This window comes from Delphinus delphis, chromosome 7 (genome assembly GCF_949987515.2).
Source record: "Delphinus delphis chromosome 7, mDelDel1.2, whole genome shotgun sequence".
Classification (NCBI taxonomy): domain Eukaryota; kingdom Metazoa; phylum Chordata; class Mammalia; order Artiodactyla; family Delphinidae; genus Delphinus; species Delphinus delphis.
In genome coordinates this window covers 100,640,012-100,665,313 of record NC_082689.1, presented here as the reverse complement: position 1 = coordinate 100,665,313, position 25,302 = coordinate 100,640,012, and the positions used below count along the sequence as shown (strand labels likewise).

General features: G+C 34.6%; 1 protein-coding gene across 1 annotated transcript in view; it reads right to left on the bottom strand.

Annotated features, from left to right (window-relative positions):
* The window catches only part of DPP10 (dipeptidyl peptidase like 10), a 650,987-nt gene that overhangs the window by 146,733 nt on the left and 478,952 nt on the right, over positions 1–25,302 (bottom strand). Inside the window, exon 6 of the mRNA XM_060015722.1 lies at positions 59–111. Within this exon, the coding sequence (XP_059871705.1) occupies positions 59–111 (53 nt within the window). The remainder of the gene's footprint in view (positions 1–58; positions 112–25,302) is intronic.

Below are 25,302 nucleotides of genomic sequence, written 5' to 3'. Positions count from 1 at the left end.
TACATCAACAATTTAGTTGGACAGTTGCTCATGGAAACCAGAAAATCAAAGAACTTACCTAGTGTGTATATTGTAAATCACATATGAAGCAGTATACGAATAATGAAAAATCTGAAAAAAAAAAGAAGCATTATAGACCCTAGTTTGGAATAAAGGCTCCATCTTAATGGGTATATATGTTTTTGATAAAATCCAGGAAATCTAAAATTGGTTTTAGAGAGAATTCAAAATGTGAAATATTCTAGTTCTGGAGTTTATTACCCTTTCTGAGCCTTACTGTAATAACCTCCTAATCCTTCTTTCTACCATCAATCTCATTCCTTATTCAATCCACACTCTATATTTAGTATGATTCTGAATATTTTGCTAACTTGTTTAAAATATTCAGTGATTCCTCACTGCCTATAAAATAAAGTTCAAACCACTTCAATGATATTCAAGGGTTTTGGTATTTTGGGTCCTACACATTTTCCCACCCTTAACATCCACTACTTCTTTTCACCTAGTCTATACTTCAATTACCTTAAACAAATTCCTCTGTATATCCTGAGTAACCTGAGCATCTCTCTCTCTCTCTCTCTTTTTTTCTTTTTTTTAGGACATCCTACCCTCACTCAGGTGAAAATTTCCCCTCCTTCCATTATAGCCTCTGCATAGCCTTCAGTAGAAATCTGTCTCACAGTTTACTTTCAACTCTTAGGACAATTCTCACCCTGTAACGTAAGTTAGATAAATATTTTAAGTACTTGTTTCTTTTTCCCACTAAAATGTTGTCAGGTCCAGGTGCGTATTACCTTTGCATCCTCCACATTACCTTATATGGTGTTATGTTTGCATGCAACATGCAATCAATATTTGTTGAGTAATGATTCTGATGGGGAAAAACTCTTGCAGCTTAAAGTGTTTGTGGAGACAAAATGGGGTAACACCCCAATCACTTCATAGAAATAGTTGAAAATTATATGTTAACTAGTGGGTTGCAAGTACGTATCTTCAAGAGACTTTAGTGCCATCTTATAAAGAGCCTTGTTTCTGTTTAAAGGGCATCTTCCCAAGGATCACAGCATCCATGATGGGGTGACATTAAGGAACATAGTGGATGATGCAAAGATATCCCTATATTTTGGTTCTTACTAATTAAAGATGGTGGAATAGTAGAATACAGAAGAATGAGGAAAATTGCAAAAGACGGGTTAGGGAAAGAGATGATAAGTATGTGACATTTCAATGAAATTCTTTTTCTCTAAGCTATGTGGATCTAGTGAAGAAACTTTTTTCCATCTAGCTATATTGTTATTATTTGCAAGATTTACAGAACTTATGTTGATACTTCCATTTTTCAGCATACAAGTATAAAAGTTTCTTTTATTCCTCTAGTGGATGTACGTTGCACAAATATAATACTGTCAATTGAAACTCCCTAGAAGTCAAATTGTTACTTCTCACTGCAATAGCTTCAATTAAACATGATTGGCCACATATTCTGTAAAGCAATACTAGTGTTCTCTCTTTGCATTGAAATTACAATCCTTCCCCCATTTGTTATAATATTGTGTTTTACAATGAAGCTTTATTCCTCCTTTTCTTTTGGAATAACTATTAAATCTGAGATTGCCTTCACTATAGAGTCATAGGAGTGAAAATAACTTTTCCTGGTGTCTATTTTGGCTTTCATATTGTGTTCTATAAAATTCCATATTTGACTACAAATTTTAAATCTTGAATTTACTACTATAGCTAACAAAGAGGTGAGAAATGTGACCACCTCTATAAACATTTTTTTCCAACTCAGAAAGTTCTGCTGCCAAAGCAAACTGCCAAGTGAGCACTTGGTCTTCAAAGCAGACAAATGTGTCAATGATGTTATGGGTAAAAAGAAACTATTCATCCCATCTGTTAATCACCTAACACACTGTACCTGAATTCTAGGCTCACATCCATCTTGAGAGTTCCTGTGCACTACTGTTTTAGTCAAAGCAAGCCAAAATAACCACTGAGACAAAACTGGATGGATATAACCATTGAATGTTGGTCTCTATCATATTTATATAATATAGAATTATAGAGGTTGCTGGCTCTTCTCGATGTATGAATCCAAAGAACTTAGATGGTCTCCCAATGATGGGATTTAGAGAGAGGGATATATAAATCCACTTTCTGCTTTGTAGTTCTTAGCCTAATACAGCATTTGTTTCTCTCAGCTGGTATGCTGAGATGGAAGATCACAATAAAGAATTTAACCTCACAGATACAGAGAACAAACTAGTGGTTGCCAGAGGGAGGAGGGTCAGAGATGAAAAAAACAGGTGAAAGGGATTAAGAGGTACAAACTACCAGTTATAAAATAAGTCACAGGGACGTAATGTATAGCACAGAGAATATAGTTAATAATATTGTATGTGCATAAACTATAAAAATATTAAATCACTATGTTGTATACCCAAAACTAACATAATATTGCAAGTCAACTATACTTTAATTAAAAAAAGTTAATCCTGCCTAACCTGCAAACACACAGCAAACAAATTGCAGAGACTTAGCCTCAACTATAGGTTCGCTACAAAGCCAGCAGCTTGCCATTTACAGGTAATTAGAACCTAGCCCTTTTTTCTTAGCTTAGAACTCTTTCCACTAAATCCACTGTCCCTTGGTGTGTGTGTGTGTGTGTGTGTGTGTGTGTGTGTGTGTGTGTGTGTGTGAGTGTGTGTACTCCCAGAAGATTTCAAATACTTTGTAGTTTTCCATAATTAAAATTGCATTATATGTCCACCACAGAATGTAAAGAGTGTAAGATAGGAGAGATTTTCAACAGGGTTAGAGGTAGACATTTCTTTATGTTTGTTTTCATAGTGTTGCAGAGATTCTGAAAGGGGGAGTTTTCAAGTAGAATTAGACTTAGCTTTACTGAACATTTGTATTGAAGCACATTGGGCTAAATTCAGTCTGTGTTAATCTGCATCTCTCTCTTTCCTTCCTTGAATAACATTTCTATTCTTTTCTAACACTCCTCATTTCCTTTTATCCTATGTTCCTCTTCTACATTGGCTAGGTAGGTCTTGTTTTACAATGAGAGGATAAAATTGGAGTCCCTGATGTTAGAAACAGTCTTTTTCCTATAATGATTGGCTGTTGCATAGTGAGCGCCGAACTGAACATTTGATGAGATCCTTGGGGACAAAGACACTTCACAGTCAAAAATTACATATTCATCCCATCTCTGCAAATGATGTTCCACTGCTTGATACAGAGCGTGAATAGTTATAGCAAAGGTAGTGGGTGTGGGGCAAAATTGAGATATACTATGTAAAAACGTGATCAGTGCTTACTCCTGGAAGCTGGACTTGAGATGGCATTCAGTCTCATGATGCCAAAATGTATTGGGATGTACAGAAGGCATCATAAGATCCTGCAAACCAATCTGATCCCCACCACCTCTACCTTACTTTAGGACCCTATAAGAGGCTGATTACCAAATATTAATCACCATGAGTGGTATAACTAATTATCATTGTTTGCTATAGTTTTGCTCTATAAGTCATCGTAAACACTGAATTAGCAAATACTGAATGATAGCTCCTGGGAGAAATATAGGGTTAGGTTCCTGTGGGTCTCTGGTTACATTTTCATCGACCAATCAATACATACCATCTTTTCACATGTTTTTTTTTATGTGAAGACACTGTATCTAACACTAAATATTGTTGATTCATTAGCACTGAGCTCATGGCCAACAGTATTGTAACTCATGCCTGAATGAAGCTTACCTAACACATGTACTTTCTCTGTAAAGCACATCACAGCCTTCCTGCACATAATAACACCGGACAGTACTTCAGCACTGTGCTTGGGAGTACTTTAAACAGCAAAATCACCAACAAAAAGCACAAACATTTTTGAAAAAATAGCACTAAAAGACCATGAAAAGGACTCTAATTTACAGTATGAAAGCTGGAACAAGAAGACCTTGCATCACCTTTTTTGATCTCAGCTGGGAAAGTGTGCATCAGGCAATGCAGATGTTCTGCTGTTCTGAACATGTTTGTGAATGACTGAGAACATGCAGCAAGTATGGATCTTGCAGTTACAAATACAATTTAGAAAACAGGTATGTTTGCAATTCCAGAATCTTTAAAAAACGAAGACTACCTGTACACGTAACACAGACATAGCATGAGATGTTACTGGAAGAAAGAAAGAAAAAAAAAAGGCATATTGAAGGAAGGCCTGCCAGAACTTAAACACAAGAAACATATAGAAGTTACCCACAGTGGTGGTGTTCATGTTCTGCAAATGAAAACTAGCTACATCCATTCAGTTATCAAATGTCTGTTAAATAATCTTTTTGACACAGGCACTACACTAGGTACCATTCCAAAAAAAAATTATTATGGGGATAAAACTCATTTTTAAAATAGAGTAAAATACAAAAGAGTATCAATTGATAATTTTTATTTACTCCTATATGTTGTCTATCTGTCAGTTTATAAACATGTGTTGAATACTAATTATATGCAAGCTTATAAGTTAAGTACCTTGCCAAATGCAAAGACTGTAATAAACATGACCCCTGCCCCCAAAGAGCTCTTGACCCATTTGGGGTGACAAAGTTAGGAAATATTATATTAGTATAAAGGGCTCCAGTTGCAGGTCTTGGTTAAATTAGAACCTGCAGATTATAAATCATAAGCTTTCCAAGAAGCAATTAGTAATCTGTTTCAAGCCTGCAATCATAGGGAAGATAACAGTTGACTTTGGCATTGAAGGAACTAATATAATTATTGAATTGAGTATTTACTATATACTGGACTCTGCTGAGTGCTCAATATATATCATTTACGTTTAAATCGACCTCAGGAAGTAGAAACTGTAATTCATAATTCATGGGATAGGCTCTGGAAGCACTGAAAGTTTAAGCAGGAGACAGAGCCACAATTTGAGCCTACGTCTGTCTGATTACAACCCATACTATGACTTAATCTCTCCGTACTCTCTCTCTCAGGGAGCTGGGACAGGAAGCATGACTCCAGCTTTGCAAAAGATTTATTTCTGAAAGACCTTTAAAGGTACCACCCAAAGATTTATGGACACGAGTAGGCATGAATTAATTGTGATTATCACAGTTAAGAGATTTCATTGAAAGATGATCTAATATATCAAATTAAAAATGTAAATCCCCTTCTCCTTTAGCTTTTTCACATTTTCTTGGAATATCATTTATTGCCTAAGACATCTATGGGGATTCACGTCAAGGAGAGTTACACTTGCAAGAAAAAAGAACAGGGTGCCTTAGTAATTTACGCTTAAAACGCTTAAACGCTTTAATTTAATTTAAACGCTTAAATCTCTGGGTGCCGAACTTTTCTGCTCTGCAGTTAAACTGCCGAATTGGAATAAATAGCATACTTTTTCATGGCTTGAGGATATTTAAAATAGGATTATGGATTTGCCATTGACTCAAACAGTTAGGAAAACTAAACTATGAGGAAGCAGGTCTCTGAATAAATAGTATTTATGGAAAAGTGGCAGTGAGAGAAAAGACAATGTAGACAAAAGGCTGTTTGTTTCTCTTGGAAGTAAATGGTATAATGATGCCACGTTTGTTCTAGGATAATGGAATACCCTTCACGATGAGTAAGTAGTGGTTCTGTTGTTGGACATTTTTATCTTTATTATGCAGTGAAAAACTAGACCATCAGGTAGGATACTCTAATGTAGTAAATATGGTTCACAAAATTACAAGATGCAGCTCTACAAAAATCCTTTTAAGACACTGTATTAAAAAAGGTTTTGTGAACATTGTGAACAACAGGTATTGGTAGAAAGGGAAAATAAATATGGGAGGGAATTTAAGGTATAAGTAATATTTGTCAATATTTTAGTCTTTCTTTAATCTTTAAGATTGACATATACACACTACTATATACATAATATAGATAACTAATAAGAACCTACTGTATAGCACAGGGAACTCTACTCAATATTCTGTACTGACCTATATGGGAAAAGAATCTAAAAAAGAGTGGATATATGTATATGTATAACTGATTTACTTTGCTGTACAGCAGAAACTGACACAACATTGTAAATCAACTATACTCCAATAAAAATTAATTTAAAAAACTTACATATGTTGATAAGATCATTACTGACAGGTTTTACCATCTATGTCAGTGTTTCTGGGGATGGACACACCCCAGAGTTCCCTAGTCTGACATTTTCACTGATGTCATTCCCCTTGATCCTCAATTTGAAAGTGGATAAAAATGTTTTATATGTTTTCTTCTTTAAGAAGTTAAATAAAGGACCCTGTCTACAAAAAAAAAAAAAAAAAAAAGAAGTACTATGCAGGATATACAATTGGTAAAATCATGATTGGAACCAAGATCTTACACATTCCAAACATGCAAGCATCGTTTTAATGTGTTACTACATGGAAGAACCATATAAGATTCTTTCACTGTATCACCATTATGGTAAGTGGCAGACATAGTAAAATACTCAAGATGGTGAGACTAAATATAAATGATGCTAGAGAAGATAAAGTTTAGACGTTTAATTCAGCTCTAAATTTGGCAAAATCTATATAAAACAAATAAAAATAAATTTGCTAATTAAAAAACAGACTATCTGCCACAAACCCAATTTAGTCATTCTGTTAACCTATACGCATCATGATGCCATCATCACACAGGATATATAGTAAGATTTTGACTTTTTCTTACTTTATTTGAGTCTAGCAGGCTTCCCATTTGGAAAAGATAGGATATTGTTTTCTTTGTTTTTAGTATTCATAGTGTATTCACTCTGAGCTGAAATACGATACTGTTGGCATACTATGAAAGTGAACAACCTAATAAGAAATTATATAAGGTAAACATGGTTTCATTTAAAACATTTATTTTATTTAAGAAAATGGATGGCTAATGACTCAAGTCTTAAAAGCAGATGACAAAAATTACCTGGGCATCATTTTTCAATTTTGTGTAGGATTATCGTGTCCAGGATATAACCCAATGACTTGCAAAGTAAAAGCAGCCAGCATGAGAAGAATATACTGTATTATACAAGAGATCTTTGAGTGAGAGGAATAAATCATTTTCTGATCTATTTCCTGTTAAATACACTAACTGATCATTATAGAAAAATCTCCTAGAATTGCTCTCAGAATTTAGTTCATGATGTTGTCTATAATACAAAATTTCATTCCAAAGAAGCTCCCTAGCATCAGTTTTTTAATTATTCATATTTAACATGCAATTTTCACCGTAATATACTGCTGACTAAAATACCAACCTCATTGACAGTGCCATCCTTTGTAATAAAATATTTTCATATACCAGACCATTCTGTATTAATTAATGCAGATAAGCTACTTTCAGACCAACTGGCATTAAACTATTTCCTATGTCCCATTATTAAAAATATCTGGTTTGATAACCTGAATAGCACTTAAGGGTTAACTGCTGACAGTAGTGCAAGTAGGTTTTCAATCTGCACTGAAATAAATTTAAACATCATCTAACTACCCTTACAGTAAATTTCTCTATAGCATGTCAATGAAGAAATATATTATTACAATAGTAGAGTGTGAGAGACAAAAATCTCGAACTGCTTCTACTGAGTACTATAACTTGAAAGACAAGGATTAAAATTATTGATTCATCAATATTTGAAGGCATTTGCAGGCCCTTGTTGATGGAACCAAGTATGTAACTCAGGAAAGTAGTCATTTCATTCCCCAGCAACTTTGATGAAAAGGTTCTTTTTTTATTTCAATGGGATCAAGTCCTAGCTGCTGGTTTCTTGAGCAGGTTACTTAAAAATTTTACTTTACTCATCAGGAAAATGGAGGAAGCAAGATATATCCAACTGTTTCCTAATAAAGATTATAAAACAAACCATAAGGAAATTATTTAGTTATCACATGAGGCTAAGCCAAAACTCAAACCAAAACCAGGAAAACTCAAATCTATTGTAATTGAAATTTTAAAATTTCTTTAATAAAAGTCTTACTATTAAGCAAGAAAGGAAAACAACCATAAAATTAATGGTATTTATTAGTTACTTTTTGCAACACTATCCCCCATAAATAATTAAGACTCATTTGTGTTGAATAATTTTAAAATATTAGAGAAAATATTCTTTTCAAATTTCTTTTTTCAAATTTTCAAATTTTCTTTTCAAAAATTATAAAAATATAATTTTCAAGAATATATGATAATTTATGTAATTATTTACATATTAATAGCTATTTAGGTTGAGATTTTTCACATATGCAAAATACTGAGATTATTTTCATTGCATATTTACACATATCCTTAGGATACATTCCCAGAAGTAAAATTTGTAGATCCGAAGATATGCACATTTTACATTTTGCTTCATACTACCAAATCATTTTCTAGAAAGATTAGAAACAATTCATAGTGCTATGTGCTACACAAGTATCTTACGTTTTCTTTAATGCCACAATAAAATAACATTACCCATTGTGCTGATTTGGATTGTCTGAGTGGCAAAAACGAAAACAAACATCATTATTTAGACTTGCAGTCTAATTATGATTAAGCCTGAATATTTTGTCATAAGCTCTTAGTGCTCTGTACTTCTTCATTTGTTACTTATCTATCAATGTCTTTTCTATGGCATTGTTCATCTTTTCCTTGTTGATATCTAAAAGCTCTTTTTATATTACAAAATGCAAATGTATTTTCATGAATGCAATAAATATTTTACCCAACTAAAGTTTGCCTTTTCTCTTTCCCTGTGTGTGTTCTCTACAGAGAAATTTTAAATCTTTATGTGATTATTTCTAAAAGCTATATACTATTTCGGACCCTAGAAGGGTGCCAAGAGAAGCTTCACTAACTCAACATTTTAAACTTTAAACAATATTCTTTCTAGTACTTCTCAAGTCTATGATCTCCTCAATCCACCTAAAATTATTTTTTGTTTAAGGGGTGAAGTATAAATTCAGTTTTGTTTTTTTCTTCCCCAAATAACCAGGAAGTTCTCCAATATAATTGATTTGTAATGTATCCTTTTATATAATGTACCTCCTTAATTCCTTATATAACTTTGACCTTTTTTTCTGACTAGAATCATTATAATACAACTTTAAAATACATTTTAACATCCAAGAAGGTTAGCTCATTTCATCTTTTTTATGACATATATACACTCTAAATACTGCCTATTTAAGTGCAGGTTTAGTCTTTTGATTAAATTCTAGTTACACCAAGAGAAGGATTAATTACTGTCAAATAAAAATTTTATTGTTTATTACTTTCAAAAAACTCTTGAGTCCATTTCTTAAAAGATGTTTTTATTGGTCATGAACATAATTTACTTGTTAATGTTTTCATTTAATGTCTTCTATCATCATAAGCATGCAGAGTAGTGAAATAGTGAAGACTGCGGGTTGGGTGCTAAAGTGTCTGTGTGAATTGTTTGTTTGGCTCAACATTTACTGTGCAAACTTGAGTAATTGACATAACTTTGCCTGTTTCCTAGTGATGGAAACATCTTCAAGAAAAATCAATGATTTTCTTTTAAAGGATGGGAAGTTATACGATAGAAAGCCCAGAAATAAACCCATGCACCAATGGTCATTTAATCGATGACAAAAGAGGCAAGAATATACAATGGAGAAAAGACAGTCTCTTCAATAAGTGGTGGTGGGAAAACTGGACAGCTACATGTAAAAGAGTGAAATTACAACATTCTTTAACACCATACACAAAAATAAACTCAAAATGAATCAAAGATCAAAATGTAAGGCCGGACACTATAAAACTCGTAGAGGAAAATATAAGCAGAAGACTCTTTGACATAAATCGCAGCAATATCTTTTTGGATCTTTCTCCTAGAGTAATGAAAATAAAAACAAAAATAAACAAATGGGACATAATGAAACTTAAAAGCTTTTGCACAATAAAGGAAACCATAAACTAGAGGAAAAGACATTGCTCAGAATGGGAGAAAATATTTGCCAACAAAGTGACCAACAAGGGTTTAATCTCCAAAATATACAAACAGCTCATGCAGATCAATGTCAAAGAAACAATCCAATCAATAAATGGGTGGAAGATCTAAATAAATAGACATTTCTCCAAAGAAGACATACAGATGGCCAAAAAACACAGGAAAAGATGTTCAACATCACTAATTATCAGAAAAATGCAAATCAAAACCCCAAGATATCACCTCACACCAGTCAGAATGGCCATCATTAAAAGTCTACAAACAATAAATGCTGGAGAGGGTGTGGAGAAAAGGGCACCCTCCTATACTGTTGGTGGGAATGTAAATTGATACAGCCACTATGGAGAACAGTATGGAGGTTCCTTAAAAAACTAAAAACAGAACTACCATATGATCCAGCAATCCCACTCCTGGGCATATATCCAGAGAAAACCACCATCCAAAAAGATACATGCATTGACAGAGGAATGGATAAAGAAGATGTGGTACATTTCTACAATGGAATACTACTCAGCCATAAATAAAGAATGAAATGATGCCATCTGCAACAACATGGATGGACCTAGAGATTATCATACTAAGTGAAGTAAGTCAGATAAAGACAAATATCATATTATATCACTCATACGTGGAATCTAATTTTGAAAAATGATACAAATGAACTTATTTTCAAAACAGAAACAGACTCACAGATTTCAAAAACAAATTTATGGTTACCAAAGAGGAAACATGGCAGGGAGAGATAAATTAGGAGCTGGGGATTAACATATATATGCTACTATAGATAAAATAGATAACCAACAAGGACCGACTGTATAGCACAGGGAACTCTACTCAATATTCTGTAATAACCTATATGGGTAAAGAATCTGAAAAAGAATGAATATATGTATATCTATAACTGAATCACTTTGCTGTACACCTGAAACTAACACAACACTGTAAATCAACTCTACTCCAATAAAATTAAAAAAAAAATAAAGGATGGGAAGTTACTGAAGGTGTTAATGGAGAAGAACTCTTATTAAAGGTAAAGGTTGTAGGTTGAAAATATTTGAGAATAACTAACCCTAGGATAAAAATATACGCAGACATCCATAAAAAATTAATGTGCTTTTATATGCTGCTTATGAAAAATGACCTGAATTCTAAGCTGATAGGAAGTATTTATTTTTCAAAGGAAACAGAAATTGAGACAAAACTTTACAGAACAATTACTCTAATGGTGACAATAATATCTGAAGAAGTTGTCATCCCACATAGCAAAGGTAATGCTCCACTGACTTTCAACATAAAATCCCTCTGACCCCTCTAGTTGTAAGATTTCTGATGTCATGAAAATCAAATATATAAAGAATTGACTTTCAATCTAAATCACTTCATGTGTATTCATCTGGACTGGCAAGTGGCCCATGCCAATCTGATTATTACTAAGAGCAGAACTTTCTTCCTGAAGGGGCCAAATCTTTAGCCCTGAAGGTCATCCAAACCAACTGAGCCTGGAAAATGCCACACAGATCATCCAGAAACCATCAGGTGGAGTAGGTACCAGAGCCTAAGGTTCAAGAACAGACTTTTTCTCCCTCTTAGGAAGCTACATGCTGTAAGTATATAATACTTGCAAAGGGGAGATAGTACATACGATTTATACCAAAAATCAGAAGATCAGGGAAAATTGTAAAAAAAATGAACTACGTGGGTCTGTTTTCTTCACTTCTGTGCCCACTTTTGCTTGATTCTAGAAGCCCGGTGTTGCACTTTGACTAATTAGTATCTTAATAATCCAAATTATCCTTCCCTTCTCCCCTTTAAAAAAAATGTATTGTGATATTCTTTAAATTTTCTGAATCATAAAAATCATTAGAAGAATTTTATAAAATTATGAATTCCAGGAAATCCCCTAGGAGAGACCTTGAAATCTGCATTTTACTGTGTGCCTCCAGTCATCCTTTTTGTCAGGCAGGTTTGGGAAATGCTGTTCTGCTCTATGAAAATTCCCATTGTTTACAGCCAAGGTGATTGAATAGAAAAACTAGAGGCTGTAGAAGTTTCATTATAAAACATGAGAAAAGGGCTTCGGAGTCAATGTTCTTCCCTAATGTGAAATTAATCATCCTGTTCGCTTTAGACTACATTAAAGAAGTTATTCTTATAAGCAAATGTAGAAAGTTTTAAAATCACCTCCCAATGCTCTATTGTGAGCAGAATCTATTGATAGAAGTACGCAGGTATCAAATACCATTCCTGGTTCAAAGAAAGAAGCAGCCAGGCTCAGGGTAATAAATACTTGACAGCAGGTATTACACACTGAGCTGTGTAAGGAAAATGACCCCTTTAAGTAACATTGAGGAAGGTGCTGTATGTTCCTTAACTTAAGAATTATTCCTCATTGAGGCTTTGAACTTCTGAATTAGATATAAGAGCCCACATGTGAGAAAACAATCACAGTTTTGACTAGGATTATGAGAATATAGCATGGGGAATTCAAGAAAGTATCAGAAGATATTGGACAAGTAGATGACAAAAAATTGGACAAAAGAAATATAATTTTCTCAATGACATGGTTAAGGGAACTGATGTGCTATTGGAATTTATGCTCAGCAGCCTACTACATTTAAATTCCAGTGAGCTGCATTTTGGACAGGGGGAGCTTTAGGTCCCATATCTGGAAAATAGGCTTGCTGTGTAGATTAACTGAGATAATGGTTGTGAAGTCCTTAGTATATCTTTAGTATTCAATAACCATTATTATTATTGTTGTTGCTGCTGCTGTTGTTGTTATTATTAGGATATCATGCTTAAAATAATTATATGATTAATTATTTAGAGCCTTTATTACACATTGCCAATTAACTTAGTCATTGTAAACTACATTTTTTTTATAAATTTATTTTCATTTACTTATTTATCTTTGGCTGCATTGGGTCTTCGCTGCTGTGCGCGGGCTTTCTCTAGTTGCGGAGAGTGGGGGTTACTCTTCGTTGCGGTGTGTGGGCTTCTCATTGCAGTGGCTTCTCTTGTTGTGGAGCACGGGCTCTAGGTGTGCAGGCTTCAGTAGTTGCGGCTCGCGGGCTCTAGAGTGCAGGCTCAGTAGCTGTGGCGCACGGACTTAGTTGCCCTGTGGCATGTGGGATCTTCCCGACCAGGGCTCGAACCTATGTCCCCTGCATTGGCAGGTATATTCTTAAACACTGCACCAGGAGTCCATACATTGTTTTTTAATTATACAGTTTTCAGGTAAGTCAATTATCTAGATAGTCTTAGACACATTTTGACTCCTTAAACTCTTACAATATTACGGTAGCTGGAAGAGATCAGAATGATGGAGTGGGATGATGTGGAGCTCACCTCCCACCACGAACGCATCAAAAATACATCTACCTATGGAACCATTCTCACTGAAAACTAACTGGAGACTGGCAGAAAGACTTCTATACACCAAGGTTGTAAGAAGGATCCACACACAGTCTGGGAGGAAGGGAAGAGGAGCAATCAGGGTGAGACCTGTGCTCCTGCAAGGGGACACAGAAGAGGAGGGGGACATGAGCAGGAGGGCTGTAAAAAATCTAGACTTCACTCGTGAAGAGCAAGTGCACACCTGCTTACTCCCAAAACCGGAGGGAGAAAGTAGACTGAAACAGTACAGGACTCTGGCAGGCTTCCTGCGACTACCCTGGTGCACACCCCAGCCTCAGTAGAGCACCACTCTGGTCCTGGTTGCTTCACAAGGCAGCTCCACACTAGGGTGAGGGATGCCAGGGTAAGGGGACTGCTCAGTTGTGAGGGACAGAGCCAGCTCAGAAACAGAACAGCATATGAATAGGGTGTGGACAGCCATTACTAGCAGTTACTGAAGCAGCCCATCAGAAGCAGCAGGGAACTCTGACTAGGGGCAGGACTGCTACAGCCCATGCCCACACCCATGCCAAGGGTCTGCTCCAGGCCCTCTTGCTACAGCACTAATCCCCTCTGGGGCAAATGTGCCAGTGCTGGAAGAGGGGAGAGCACACACTTAGAGGGAACAGAACCAGACTGACCTGCCCCTCAGGGCTTCTGCTCCAGCAACTTGGGACCCAACCCTGCCCCTGATAGAGCAGTGATGGCCACAGAGCATAGGGGAGGCCCCAACTCAAACCTGGCTCTGGATCTAGCTCCTCCATCTCAGGCCCCACCTCCTACCAAGGTGATAGCACACCTTGGGTTAAAACATAACTTGTGCTCATGTTATATCTCTCTCTCCCACCAAAGTCACCAGGCACACACAGACAGTATGAGAAGGCTCCCATGCATGGACACCCCTTCAAGACCACAAAAGCTAACTCTTTCACCAAATTTAATAGAGACAGAGAAAGTTAAACAAAATGAGATAACAGAGGGGTTTGTTTCAATAGAAAGAAAAAGAGAAAACAACTGTGAAACAGAAATAAATAATTTATCAGATAAATAGTTCAAAGCATTAGTAATAAAAATGCAAACTAAATCAGGGAAAATAATAGATGGACACAGTGAGAATTTTAACAAGGAACTAGAAAATATAAAAAAGAACCAACTGGAACTGAAGAATACATTAACTAAAAGGAATTAATAGCAGACTTGGTGATACAGAAGAAAACATAAATGATCTGGAAATTGTAATAATGGAAATCACCCAATTAAAACAACAAAAAGAAAAACAAATTAAAAAAGAAATGAGAATAGTTTATAACTGTTTATAAACAGTTATAAACATCAAATAACATCAAATATACCAACATTTGGGTGCCCAAGGAGAAGAGAGAAAGGGGTTGATGAAATTATGGCTGAAAACTTCCTGAACCTGAAGAAGGAAACAGATATCAAGGTACACGAAGCATAGAGGTTAACAAACAAAATGAACCCAAACAGACCCATACCAAGACATGTCATAATTAAAATGGAAAAAGTTAAAGTTAGAGAATTCTAAAGGCAGCAAGAGAAAAAAAGAGTCACATACAGGGGGACCCTCATAAGGCTAGCAGCTGATTTTTCTGCAGAAACTTTGAAGAGAGTGACATGATATATTTAAAACATTAAAAGGGAAAACCCTGCAACCTAGGTAATTTTACTCAGCAAGATTTTCATTTAGAATTGAAGGAGAGATAAATAACTTCTTAGACAAGCAAAAACTAAAAGGGTTCATCGATACTAAACCCACCCTAAAATAAATGTTAAAGGGTCTTCTCTAAGTGGAAAGGAAAAGGCAACAAGAGGTAGGTATCTAAAGGAAAGGAAAATCCCTCTAGTAAAGGCAAATGCGTAGTAAAGGCTGAGGATCAACCACTTTAAATAAGCTAGTATTAAAATTTTTTTAATTTAATTTTTAATTGAAAATTAAAAAACAAAAAAATTGTAAAATCAATAAAACTATAATAAATAGTATTGGGATAAACATGAAGATGTAAAATATGACATCAAAAACACATAATGTGGGGGAGGGAAGTAAAAAATCTTGATCTTTTAGATTGTGCTTGATCTTAAATGACTACCAGTTTAAACAGGTAGATATAGTTATAGGTTAACATATATAAACCCCATGGTCACCACAAATCTAAAACCTGCAACAGATATAAAAAAACAAAGATAAAGGAACACAAGCATACCACTACAAAGTCACTAAACCACATGGAAAAATACTAAAAGAAGAAAAAAAGAACAGAGGAAGAATTACAAAAAACAAACAAGCAAACAAAAACAAAAAATAAGTAACAAAATGGCAATAAGTAGATACCTATCAATAATCACTTAAAACATCAATGGACTATGATCAATAATGTTAATAAAGCTATAATCAGATCAAAAACAAAATTAGAAATATTAGAAATAATTCCTTGAAAGATACAACACCGCTGACTTTTGCTAAATATTAAATAGGTAACTTAAATAGTCCATCATGTGTTAAAGAAATTAAATTAATAGCCAATCAACATTTGAAGCAAAGAAAACTATAGGCTTCATTGGTACTTTATTAAGCATGTATTGAAGGATGAACATTAAATCAACACACACTTTACCAGACGATAGGAGAAGAAAGAATACTTCCTAACTCATTTTATAAGGCCAATATTATCCTAATATCAAAATCAGATGAAAGCATTAATATATATATATATGTGTGTGTGTGTATATATATATATATATATATATATATATATATATATAAAATTGATCAATATTATTTGTGAACACAGATGCAAAACTCCTCAAAAAGTTCTAGGAAATCCAATACCAGATAAAAGGAGAATATATTATGACCAATTGGAATTTATTCTAGATGTAAGACTGATTCAGTATTTGAAAATAAACTATTATAGTACTTCACATTACCAATGACCAAATAAGAATTGCATTATATATTAATAGATGCAGAAAAATCTTTTGACATTTAATATCCAGTCATGATTAAAAACTCTGAGCAACCATAACTAGAAGGAAACACCTCAATGGGATAAATAGCATTAACAAAAACATACAGCTAATGTCACACTTTGTGGTAAAAGATTAAACACACAACCCTTGGAAACAAGGCAAGGATTTACATTCCCACCACTCTTATTGAACATCATACTGGAATTCCTATTCAGTGCAAGAAAATGAAATAAAATACAAATGTATTGGAAAGGAAAAAAAAATGTTTCTATCCTCAGCTGACATAATTGTGTGTGTAGAAAATCCAAGAAATCTACAGTATTTTTTAGAATTGATAAGTGAGTATAGTGATGTCAAAGAATACAATGTCAGCATAGAAAAATGAGTCCAAAAGTAATATACTAGCAATGAACAAATGGGAATTAAATTCCCAAAAGTAGTGCCATTTATAATAGTGTCAAAAATGGTTAAATACTTAAATATAAATATTTTTAAAATATGTGCAGGATCAAAACTACCAAACACTGATGAGAAAAGAGAAGAAGACCTAAGTATATTGCCATACATGGTATTCATGGATTGGAACACTCTGTATACTTAAGATGTCAAGTCTCCCAAAACTGATTTCTGCATCTAACACTATTCCACTTCAAATTCCAGCAAAAAACATACTGAAAGACTGATTCTAAAATGTATACAGAAGGGCAAACAAAACAAGACAAAAGAGGAAATCCAAAACAACTTTTAAAAAGAACAAATTTGGAGGACTCACACAATTATTTTCTTATAAAGCTACAGTAATCAAAACAATGTGATGGGGCTTCCCTGGTGGCGCAGTGGTTGGGAGTCCGCCTGCTGATGCAGGGGACACGGGTTCGTGCCCCAGTCCGGGAAGATCCCACATGCCGCGGAGCAGCTGGGCCCATGAGCCATGGCCGCTGAGCCTGCGCGTCCGGAGCCTGTGCTCCGCAACGGGAGAGGCCACAACAGTGAGAGGCCCACGTACCGCAAAAAAAAAAAAACAAAAAAACAATGTGATGTTAAATAAATGACAGACATATAACTCACAAAATAAGATAAAGTTCGGAAATAGACATAGATATACAAATATATTCATTGCTTTTCTAACCAAGCCTTCTCTCCATTCAACACAGAAAGGAAAATCAAACTTTTAACAAACGGTGCTGAAATAATTGAATATCCATATGCAAAACAATAAACCTTTATCCATATTTTGCATTATATATTAGAATTGACCAGAAATGAATCATAGACATCAATGTATAACCTAGAATTTCTAGAAGGAAATAACACTTAAGAAAAATCTTCGTGAGTTTTGGTTAGGCAAAATTTCCTACAGACAAAGCCAAAAGCACCATGCATAAATGAAAAAAAGCTAAATTGGATTTCATAAAAATTAAGAATGATTTTCAAAAAGATCACTTATATCAAAATGAAATGGTTAACCAAAGACTTGAAGAAAATACTTGCAAATCACTTATGATAAAAGACCTGCATCCAAAAGAAATAAAGGACTTATAATTAAACAATAACAATCCCCTCCCCCACCAATAATGAGGAAAGATCTCAACAAGTATATATCTAAAGAAGATATATGGATAGCAATTAAGGACATGAAAACATTTTCAAGATGATGTCATTAGGAAAATTCAAATACCACTACACACTTAATTAGAATTAAGTGTGTACAAATTGGTGATTATAGGTACAAAGGTACAAATTGGTGATTATATGAAGCCACTGGAAGTTTCAAACATTTCTGATGGGACTGTCAAGTGGTAGTTCAGAAAACAGTTTCACAGTCTCTTATAAAGGTAGATGTATGCTTTTACCATACGAGTCAGCAATTCCTACTCTTAAGTGCTTATCAAAGTGAAATTTAAGCCTATGCTCACACAAAAACTTGAATCTCGATGTTTATACTCCTTTCTGAGATAATTATCAACAACTTGAAACCACACAAATGTCCTTCAACTGTGGAAGGGATAAATTGTGGTATATCAATATAGTCAAATACTATTTAGCAAAAAAAGGAACAAACTCCTGACACACAGAGCAGCATGCATGAAATGCAAATGCACAATGCAAATTAAAAGTCACCAGATTTAAAAGGCTACATAAAAAAAATTAAAAAAAGGCTACATACTGTATGAATCCATTTATATGACATTCTAGAAAATGTAAAACTATGGAGACAAAAAAACCAATCAATAGTTGCCATGGGCTGGAATTAAGGAGAAGGATTGAACACAGAGTGATGTGGGATAATTTTTAGTGTGATGGCACTATTCTATACCTTGATTGTGGTGGTGGTTCCATGACTAATAGGCAGTTGTTAAAACGTGCAGATCTGAACAGTAAAAAGATTGAATTTTCTTGTATTTTAATGTATAGTGAGCTATTTGTCATTAGAGATAAAGCCAGATATACAAGATGAATAAAAGAAAAGGGTATTTTAAGAAAGCTCTCAATCCATTAATACACTATCAAGTATAATTTTCTGTAATTAAATTGTCTTATTCTTTCTATGTTGCAAGATATGATTTTGTAAAGGAAGGAAGATTTGGCTTTTTATTTTACCATATTTCAATAATTCCAAGATGTGCATTTTTTTCACATTTTAACATCCTTGAAATTAAGATGACTCTGATATGAAGGGAACATCATAATTGAACAGCTTACTGGAACACAAAATAATGCTACATCTTTCAATTGATGATATCTCAGATTCAATGAAATTCAGTAATTATTCTCCTTTAGCAAACAAGTTTTGGTAAAGGAAAGTATATCTTTGTCAAAAGGGTTAAAGGCTAAAATGCCGTGACTGCTATGCTTTGCTGACCTTCATCCCACAAGACACTACTAATTACTTCACGGCAACTGAACTGAACACGGCAGTATGAGACTGAGACACTTAGTATAACACTGGAGTATTTAAAGCAAGATTCCGAGGAATTGTAAGTAAAAAATGAAAACTAATTTCTAAGTAAGGGCTTAGGTCAGCATGGTCAATAGAACCTTCTGAAATGATGGACGTGTTCAGTCTGCACTGGCCACAAACCATATGTGAATATAGAGTACTCGAAATATGGCTAGTGCAACTGAGGAATTAAACATGTAACTTTATAACGTTAATTTAAATTTAAATGTCCACATGTAACTAGCAGCCTTGTAGTGCACAGTGCAGGCTTAGCCATTGGGTTGGAGCATTTTTTAGATTAGGATAGAATGACCGAGCAGTTGGTGGCCCTACTACACAGCTCCGAAAGTAAAAGTGCTGCTTTGGTCTCCATGGTCTCCTACCTCATCAACCTAGTTGGGATAAGAGAGAAACAATTAAGAAGGTGATAAGCACAGGAGACAGCCCAGCAGTAAGAATACCGACCATTTCTCCTTTCTCACATCTTACAAGCCTCCTGATTTTTCGTGAAATTAAGCATTTAATTTCCTAGCAGAGAAATCTCTACTAACCTCGATTTTATTTATTTATTTTTTTCTCAATGTGCTGGTATAAATAAAATTGTGAGATACAAATTAAGCATTATCATTAGTTATATTTTTTAAATACACAATAACTAATGATGAGAATGAGATTTGGGGCTATAACCCAGATCCATACTAAGATTACACATAGGTTAAAATCTTTCTTGCTGATAAAACAAAAATTTGTCATCAGTATTCAACAATATTTTATATCACTTTTGATTATTCTACTTTGTCATTTTCCAGTATATTTTGGTGCTTTTATATAGTATATACTATACAAGTGTGCTATACAAGTTTTACAAATAAAAATGTTTTCCAGTATAAAATAATTAGTAAATTCAGGTGATTTCCAAAGTGTCTTCACATGTTTCAAATGTAAGTAGATATTAATTTGAATCCCAGTAAAACTTAAGGACTTTACCAAGCTTAACTTAAATGTCTTATGTACATACCATCACCAGCATAATGTGCGCATGTATATAAATGCATACATGTAAGTGTTATATGAGATATATCAGGGCTATTTCATATGATTATGTAGCTTGTTCTCAATACAAAACAACCCAGCTGAACAGACAAGAGGGGACTGAAACCCAATCTAAATTCTGGTTATCTTCTTGGTCAGAGCTGTGTCCTGCCAGAGGAAAAAGCACCTTTTTCACCACACAACTTGCTCAGCCCTAGCCAAACAGTGTGCTCATGGATGCAAGTGCTCAGAAGCAACAACTTTTCACAACTTGTCTACCTGGAGAGAGAGCACATTGTTAAACACAAAGATGCAGTAGTCCTGACATGTTCCTAGGCATGCTCCATGTATCGTGCTATGTCACATATCTTTAGGTCTCCATTGTCTGAATAAAGGCTTAAGGAAGGCTTTACCAGAATTCTTGATTACAAGTAACAGAATTGCATTTTAGCTAAGTAAAGGAAAATGCATATAGTAGAAATGTATTATGAATCTCATAGAATAGTTGGGAGGACTTAAAAAAACAGGGTGGAGGCTAAGTTTCTAGGAATATTAGGTGAAACTACACAATGAAACTGACTGGGGGTGGTGGTGGGATGAATTGGGAGATTGGGATTGACATGTATACACTAATATGTATAAAATAGATAACTAAAAAGAACCTGCTGTATTAAAAAAAACAATAAAATTGAAAAATAAATAAATAAAATTTGGCATTTTAACCATTAAAAAAAAAAAGAAACTGACTAGTGATTAAAAAAGAAACACTGATGCTGCATGGAGCCTACGGAAAACTTCCACCTCTTCACCCCACAAAAGCCACTTCAGTGCTAGGAACACGACTTGTAACAACTGACACAAATGAAAGCCAAACACTTCTGTGACCACCAACCTTTCAAAACTTAGAAACACCAGAGAGAGCCTTCTTCCTCATACTGATCAATTCCAAATTAAAGTTCAATTGGTTGAACTTTGGCAGTCTAGATTACATGCCTACATCCTGACTCTAGGAGATTTCCATGTTGAGAACACAGAAATATGGTAACTAAAGAAAGGCTAATCAAAAGATGTTGGAAAACCAACTGAATTATGTTACCTAGTACAAAGCCAATTAGAAATACACATTTCATGTAAAAAATAAAACCAAATTAGAGTCTATAGCAAATGAATCATCAACTGATTGCATACATTTCTTGTTATGATTAGTCTTGACTTTTATATGATGACACAGAAAACTCATGTTTTTAAATAACTGTCTCAGAACTCTTGTTGGCCCAATAATTAGTCAAGAAATTGGTCTATAAATATGGTAAAAAAATAATATTATTATTTATAGGGTACATTTTATTAATTCCAAATAGATATAAAGACTCTCATAGTTAAAGCAAAGCAGAACAGAACAAAACATACACCTCCATGAAATGCAACCATAAAATTAAAATATGAAAACAAGATACAAACAAGCAGACAGAGAAAAAGAAGAAAATGAAAGGAAGACATAAGAACAAGAATTATAGTAGGACCTGGGATAAGATGGTAATTTGGAATTTAAATAGATTGAAGAGTTGTTTTACAAGGAAATTAGGTTATATAAACAAGCAATCTGAATTGTTAGGCCTCAAATACTCTATTATCACTAAAGAAATCCCCATTTTCCAGAAGCATTTGTAAAATAAAATTTTGGACCCAGAAAGGACTTTATAATTTATTTAGTCTAAGCAACTCATTTTATATCCAAATATTTGAATTATTATTATTCTGTAATGACTATAGAAATGGTCACAGAAATATGAAAAATAAGGCAAGCACTTGAAAAACAATTCACCTTAATGGTGCTATACACTGAGGAGGTGAAAGAGAAAAAAAAATACAATTACTATAGTTGGTTTTCATGACCAAGAAATCTGTAATGTAGTAATGAACAGGAGAAGCAGAAATCTGGAGTACAGAATGATCTAAGAAACACAGAATTAAGTGGTATAGTGAAAGGTGTTGATTCAGAGAAAACCAAGATTAATACAGGCTACAGAAAGCAGAGAGAGCCTCATGGAACTATTGCAACAGGACCATCCTCCAAATAAGCCTCTAAAGTAAACTCCTCATTTCTCCTTGAAGAATTTTCTCTTTCTGGGATAGCTTTCTCTTTGGTCTGGTTCTTTCCTTGCAGTTTTGAACAACTCATCATGAAATTTCAGTTTATTTTTTTTTCTCACTTTCTGTTACCTTTGGTGGTACTTTCAAAATTTCCAATATATACTGTTCTAGTTTTGATTTATCTTCCAAAATTATTTTTTGACCCTCAGAGCATATTAATAAGGAGATTTTTCCTTAAGTGTCATATGATAGCTCCAAAATTTTAAAAATATAACTATAATCTATAAAATGTCTATTATGTCAAATTCTATATCCACCTTGGAACTTTTATTAGAACCCTCTCTGTATTATCAGAGTTGGTTCTCACAAAACTCCAAGAGATGAGCACAATCATTCCCATTTTACAGATCAGGTTATATGATTTACTTATGTTTATCTATCTAGTGAGTAGAAGCATAAGTGTTCTGATTCTAAAACCCTTGTGTTTTTCCCTAAGACCAATACAGCATAAATTTCAATCTAGCTTAGAAGCATCGGAGCCACCCAACAAAATGATGTTAAAATTTGCACATTGTCTTGTTTCCCAAGTATTCGTCTAACAGTTTTCCTGACTTCTTGAAATTTCTCCAACTTCAAAGGGCCATTCTTGCAGGGAAGAAACAAATAAACTTCTGTCTGATCGCTGTGGCTAAGACTTCCAATACTATGTTTAAAAAAATAAAACACTTCTGAATAAAAAATCTTTCTCTAATTCCCCTTTACATAATGAGTGTTCTTTAAACACAGCATATTCTTACCTCTGCAGGTGGAGTCTGTGGCCTGGACCCCATACACAGAAAGGCCCTGTGCTTGGTTTTCAACATCTTGAAATTTTAACAGTTAGATCTTTGAATTTGTGTTTTATAATGGAAGTACTTTGGGACAGCAGAGCATGCATGTGAGCAAAGGAGATATGCACAGTAGAAATGCCTGCCATTGCTTGCCATCGTTTTCGTATACAGTATTTATGACGTCCCATATGCACAAAATTCTGGTAAACTCACAACGTGTGGTAGTTCAGCGATACTCAAATTGAGTGTGTGTCATGTCTACAACTGAGTAGGCAGGGATGCTAAGAGCCCCAAGAGGCCACGTTCTCTGCTTGAACCAGAACTTAGCTGAATAAAGAAACATGAAATGACCAAGGAACCATATGATATTACTTTTATGTGTGTTACTTCCCTATGTTAGTCAACTGCTTAAGCTGAAAATGATATCACTGAAGGAAGCAGAAGGAGGAAAAGCCATACTTCCTTTCCCTTTGATGGTCTGTCTTACACATCTTTAAACCAAAGGTGGAGATCGTAAGCAGAATATATGCTTGTAAAAAAGTGAAATAAAAACAGCTAAATTCAGTTTGTTCAGTTTGTTTCCACTGTCAAGTAAGAAAGAAATACTTTTGCATATACAAGCTAAGAAATATGAATTGTGTAGCTTCGGTCCTACATATAAGATAAAAACTAACATTTTCATTTACAATCAGCATTGCACAATATAAGGACAAATGCTGAAATCCATGCTGATAATTAAATTTTAATTTTTCTTTATTTAGAATGACATTAAATTGCAAACAATAATAACAAAGCCCCCAACACCTTGACATGTTGAGAGAAAGAGACCATGGAGTACAGGAAAAAAAGTTTTGGTATCTTTAATAGTACTTTCTTCCTGCTTCTTAAATGATGGCTCTCACCTTTTCATCCTGCCCCGGGCCTCACAATTTATGTAGTGGGTCTGACTACCACCCTGAGAGTTAGATTTTGTTGGCATTATTTACTCTGATGTATTTCTCTCATTATATTTTCTTCAGTCATTTATTTAATTAAGTTCCATTTCAAACCACAGGAAGAGGAAATCAGCTTTGATATCAAAACACTTGTGACAATAAAGAAACCTGATATTCAGGAATGATCACAATATCTACTGAAATGATTCTTCATACGGCCAATTACTTTAGTCACGGGGTGACAAAATCAGACTGGTGAAGAGGTGAAAATATAAGATTCGGAACTCAGAGGCCAAGAACTAATGATTGTTTTTTCATTCACCAATCATTTAACCTTTGGAAATATGCTCAAATTTGTTGAGCCTCAACTGTGTAAAGGGAAAGATTTCAAAAGGACAATCCTTAAGTAGTTGCCAATTACAAATTGGCAGTGATATATGGACAATGCCCAGCACAATGAGTGTTACATAGCAGGGCTTCAATAAATGAAGGCTATTATAAAATGCTAGGACAGGGCTTCCCTGGTGGCGCAGTGGTTGAGAGTCCGCCTGCCGATGCAGGGGACTCGGATTCGTGCCCTGGTCCGGGAAGATCCCACGTGCCGTGGAGCGGCTGTGCCCGTGAGCCACGGCCGCTGAGCCTGTGCGTCCAGAGCCTGTTGCTCTGCAACGGGCGAGGTCACAGCAGTGAGAGGCCCGCGTACTGCAAAAAAAAAAAGAAAAAAAACAAAAAAAACAAAAAAAACATAAAATGCTAGGACAACCTATTTCTTAAATTAACCTCCATGCCATGGATTTATAACCTTAGATGACATAATGACTAATCCATCTGTGGCTTGTTTGTGAGTACGAAGTGGCAAAACTAGAAATGAAGACATACAAAAAATAAATTCTTGAAATGACTCATTGCTTTCAGCGCTTAGGATATGGTTAATTAATGAAGAGACAAAACAGAAAGAAATTTGCCTGGGGCTGGTACAACTGACGAATGAACACTGATGAATTCTTTCCTGCAACAGTTACTGACTGAATTTCTTAGGTCAAGCAGACAGACTCAATATCCTTGGCTATTTCTCTGTGTAGTACACATAAACAATTTATCT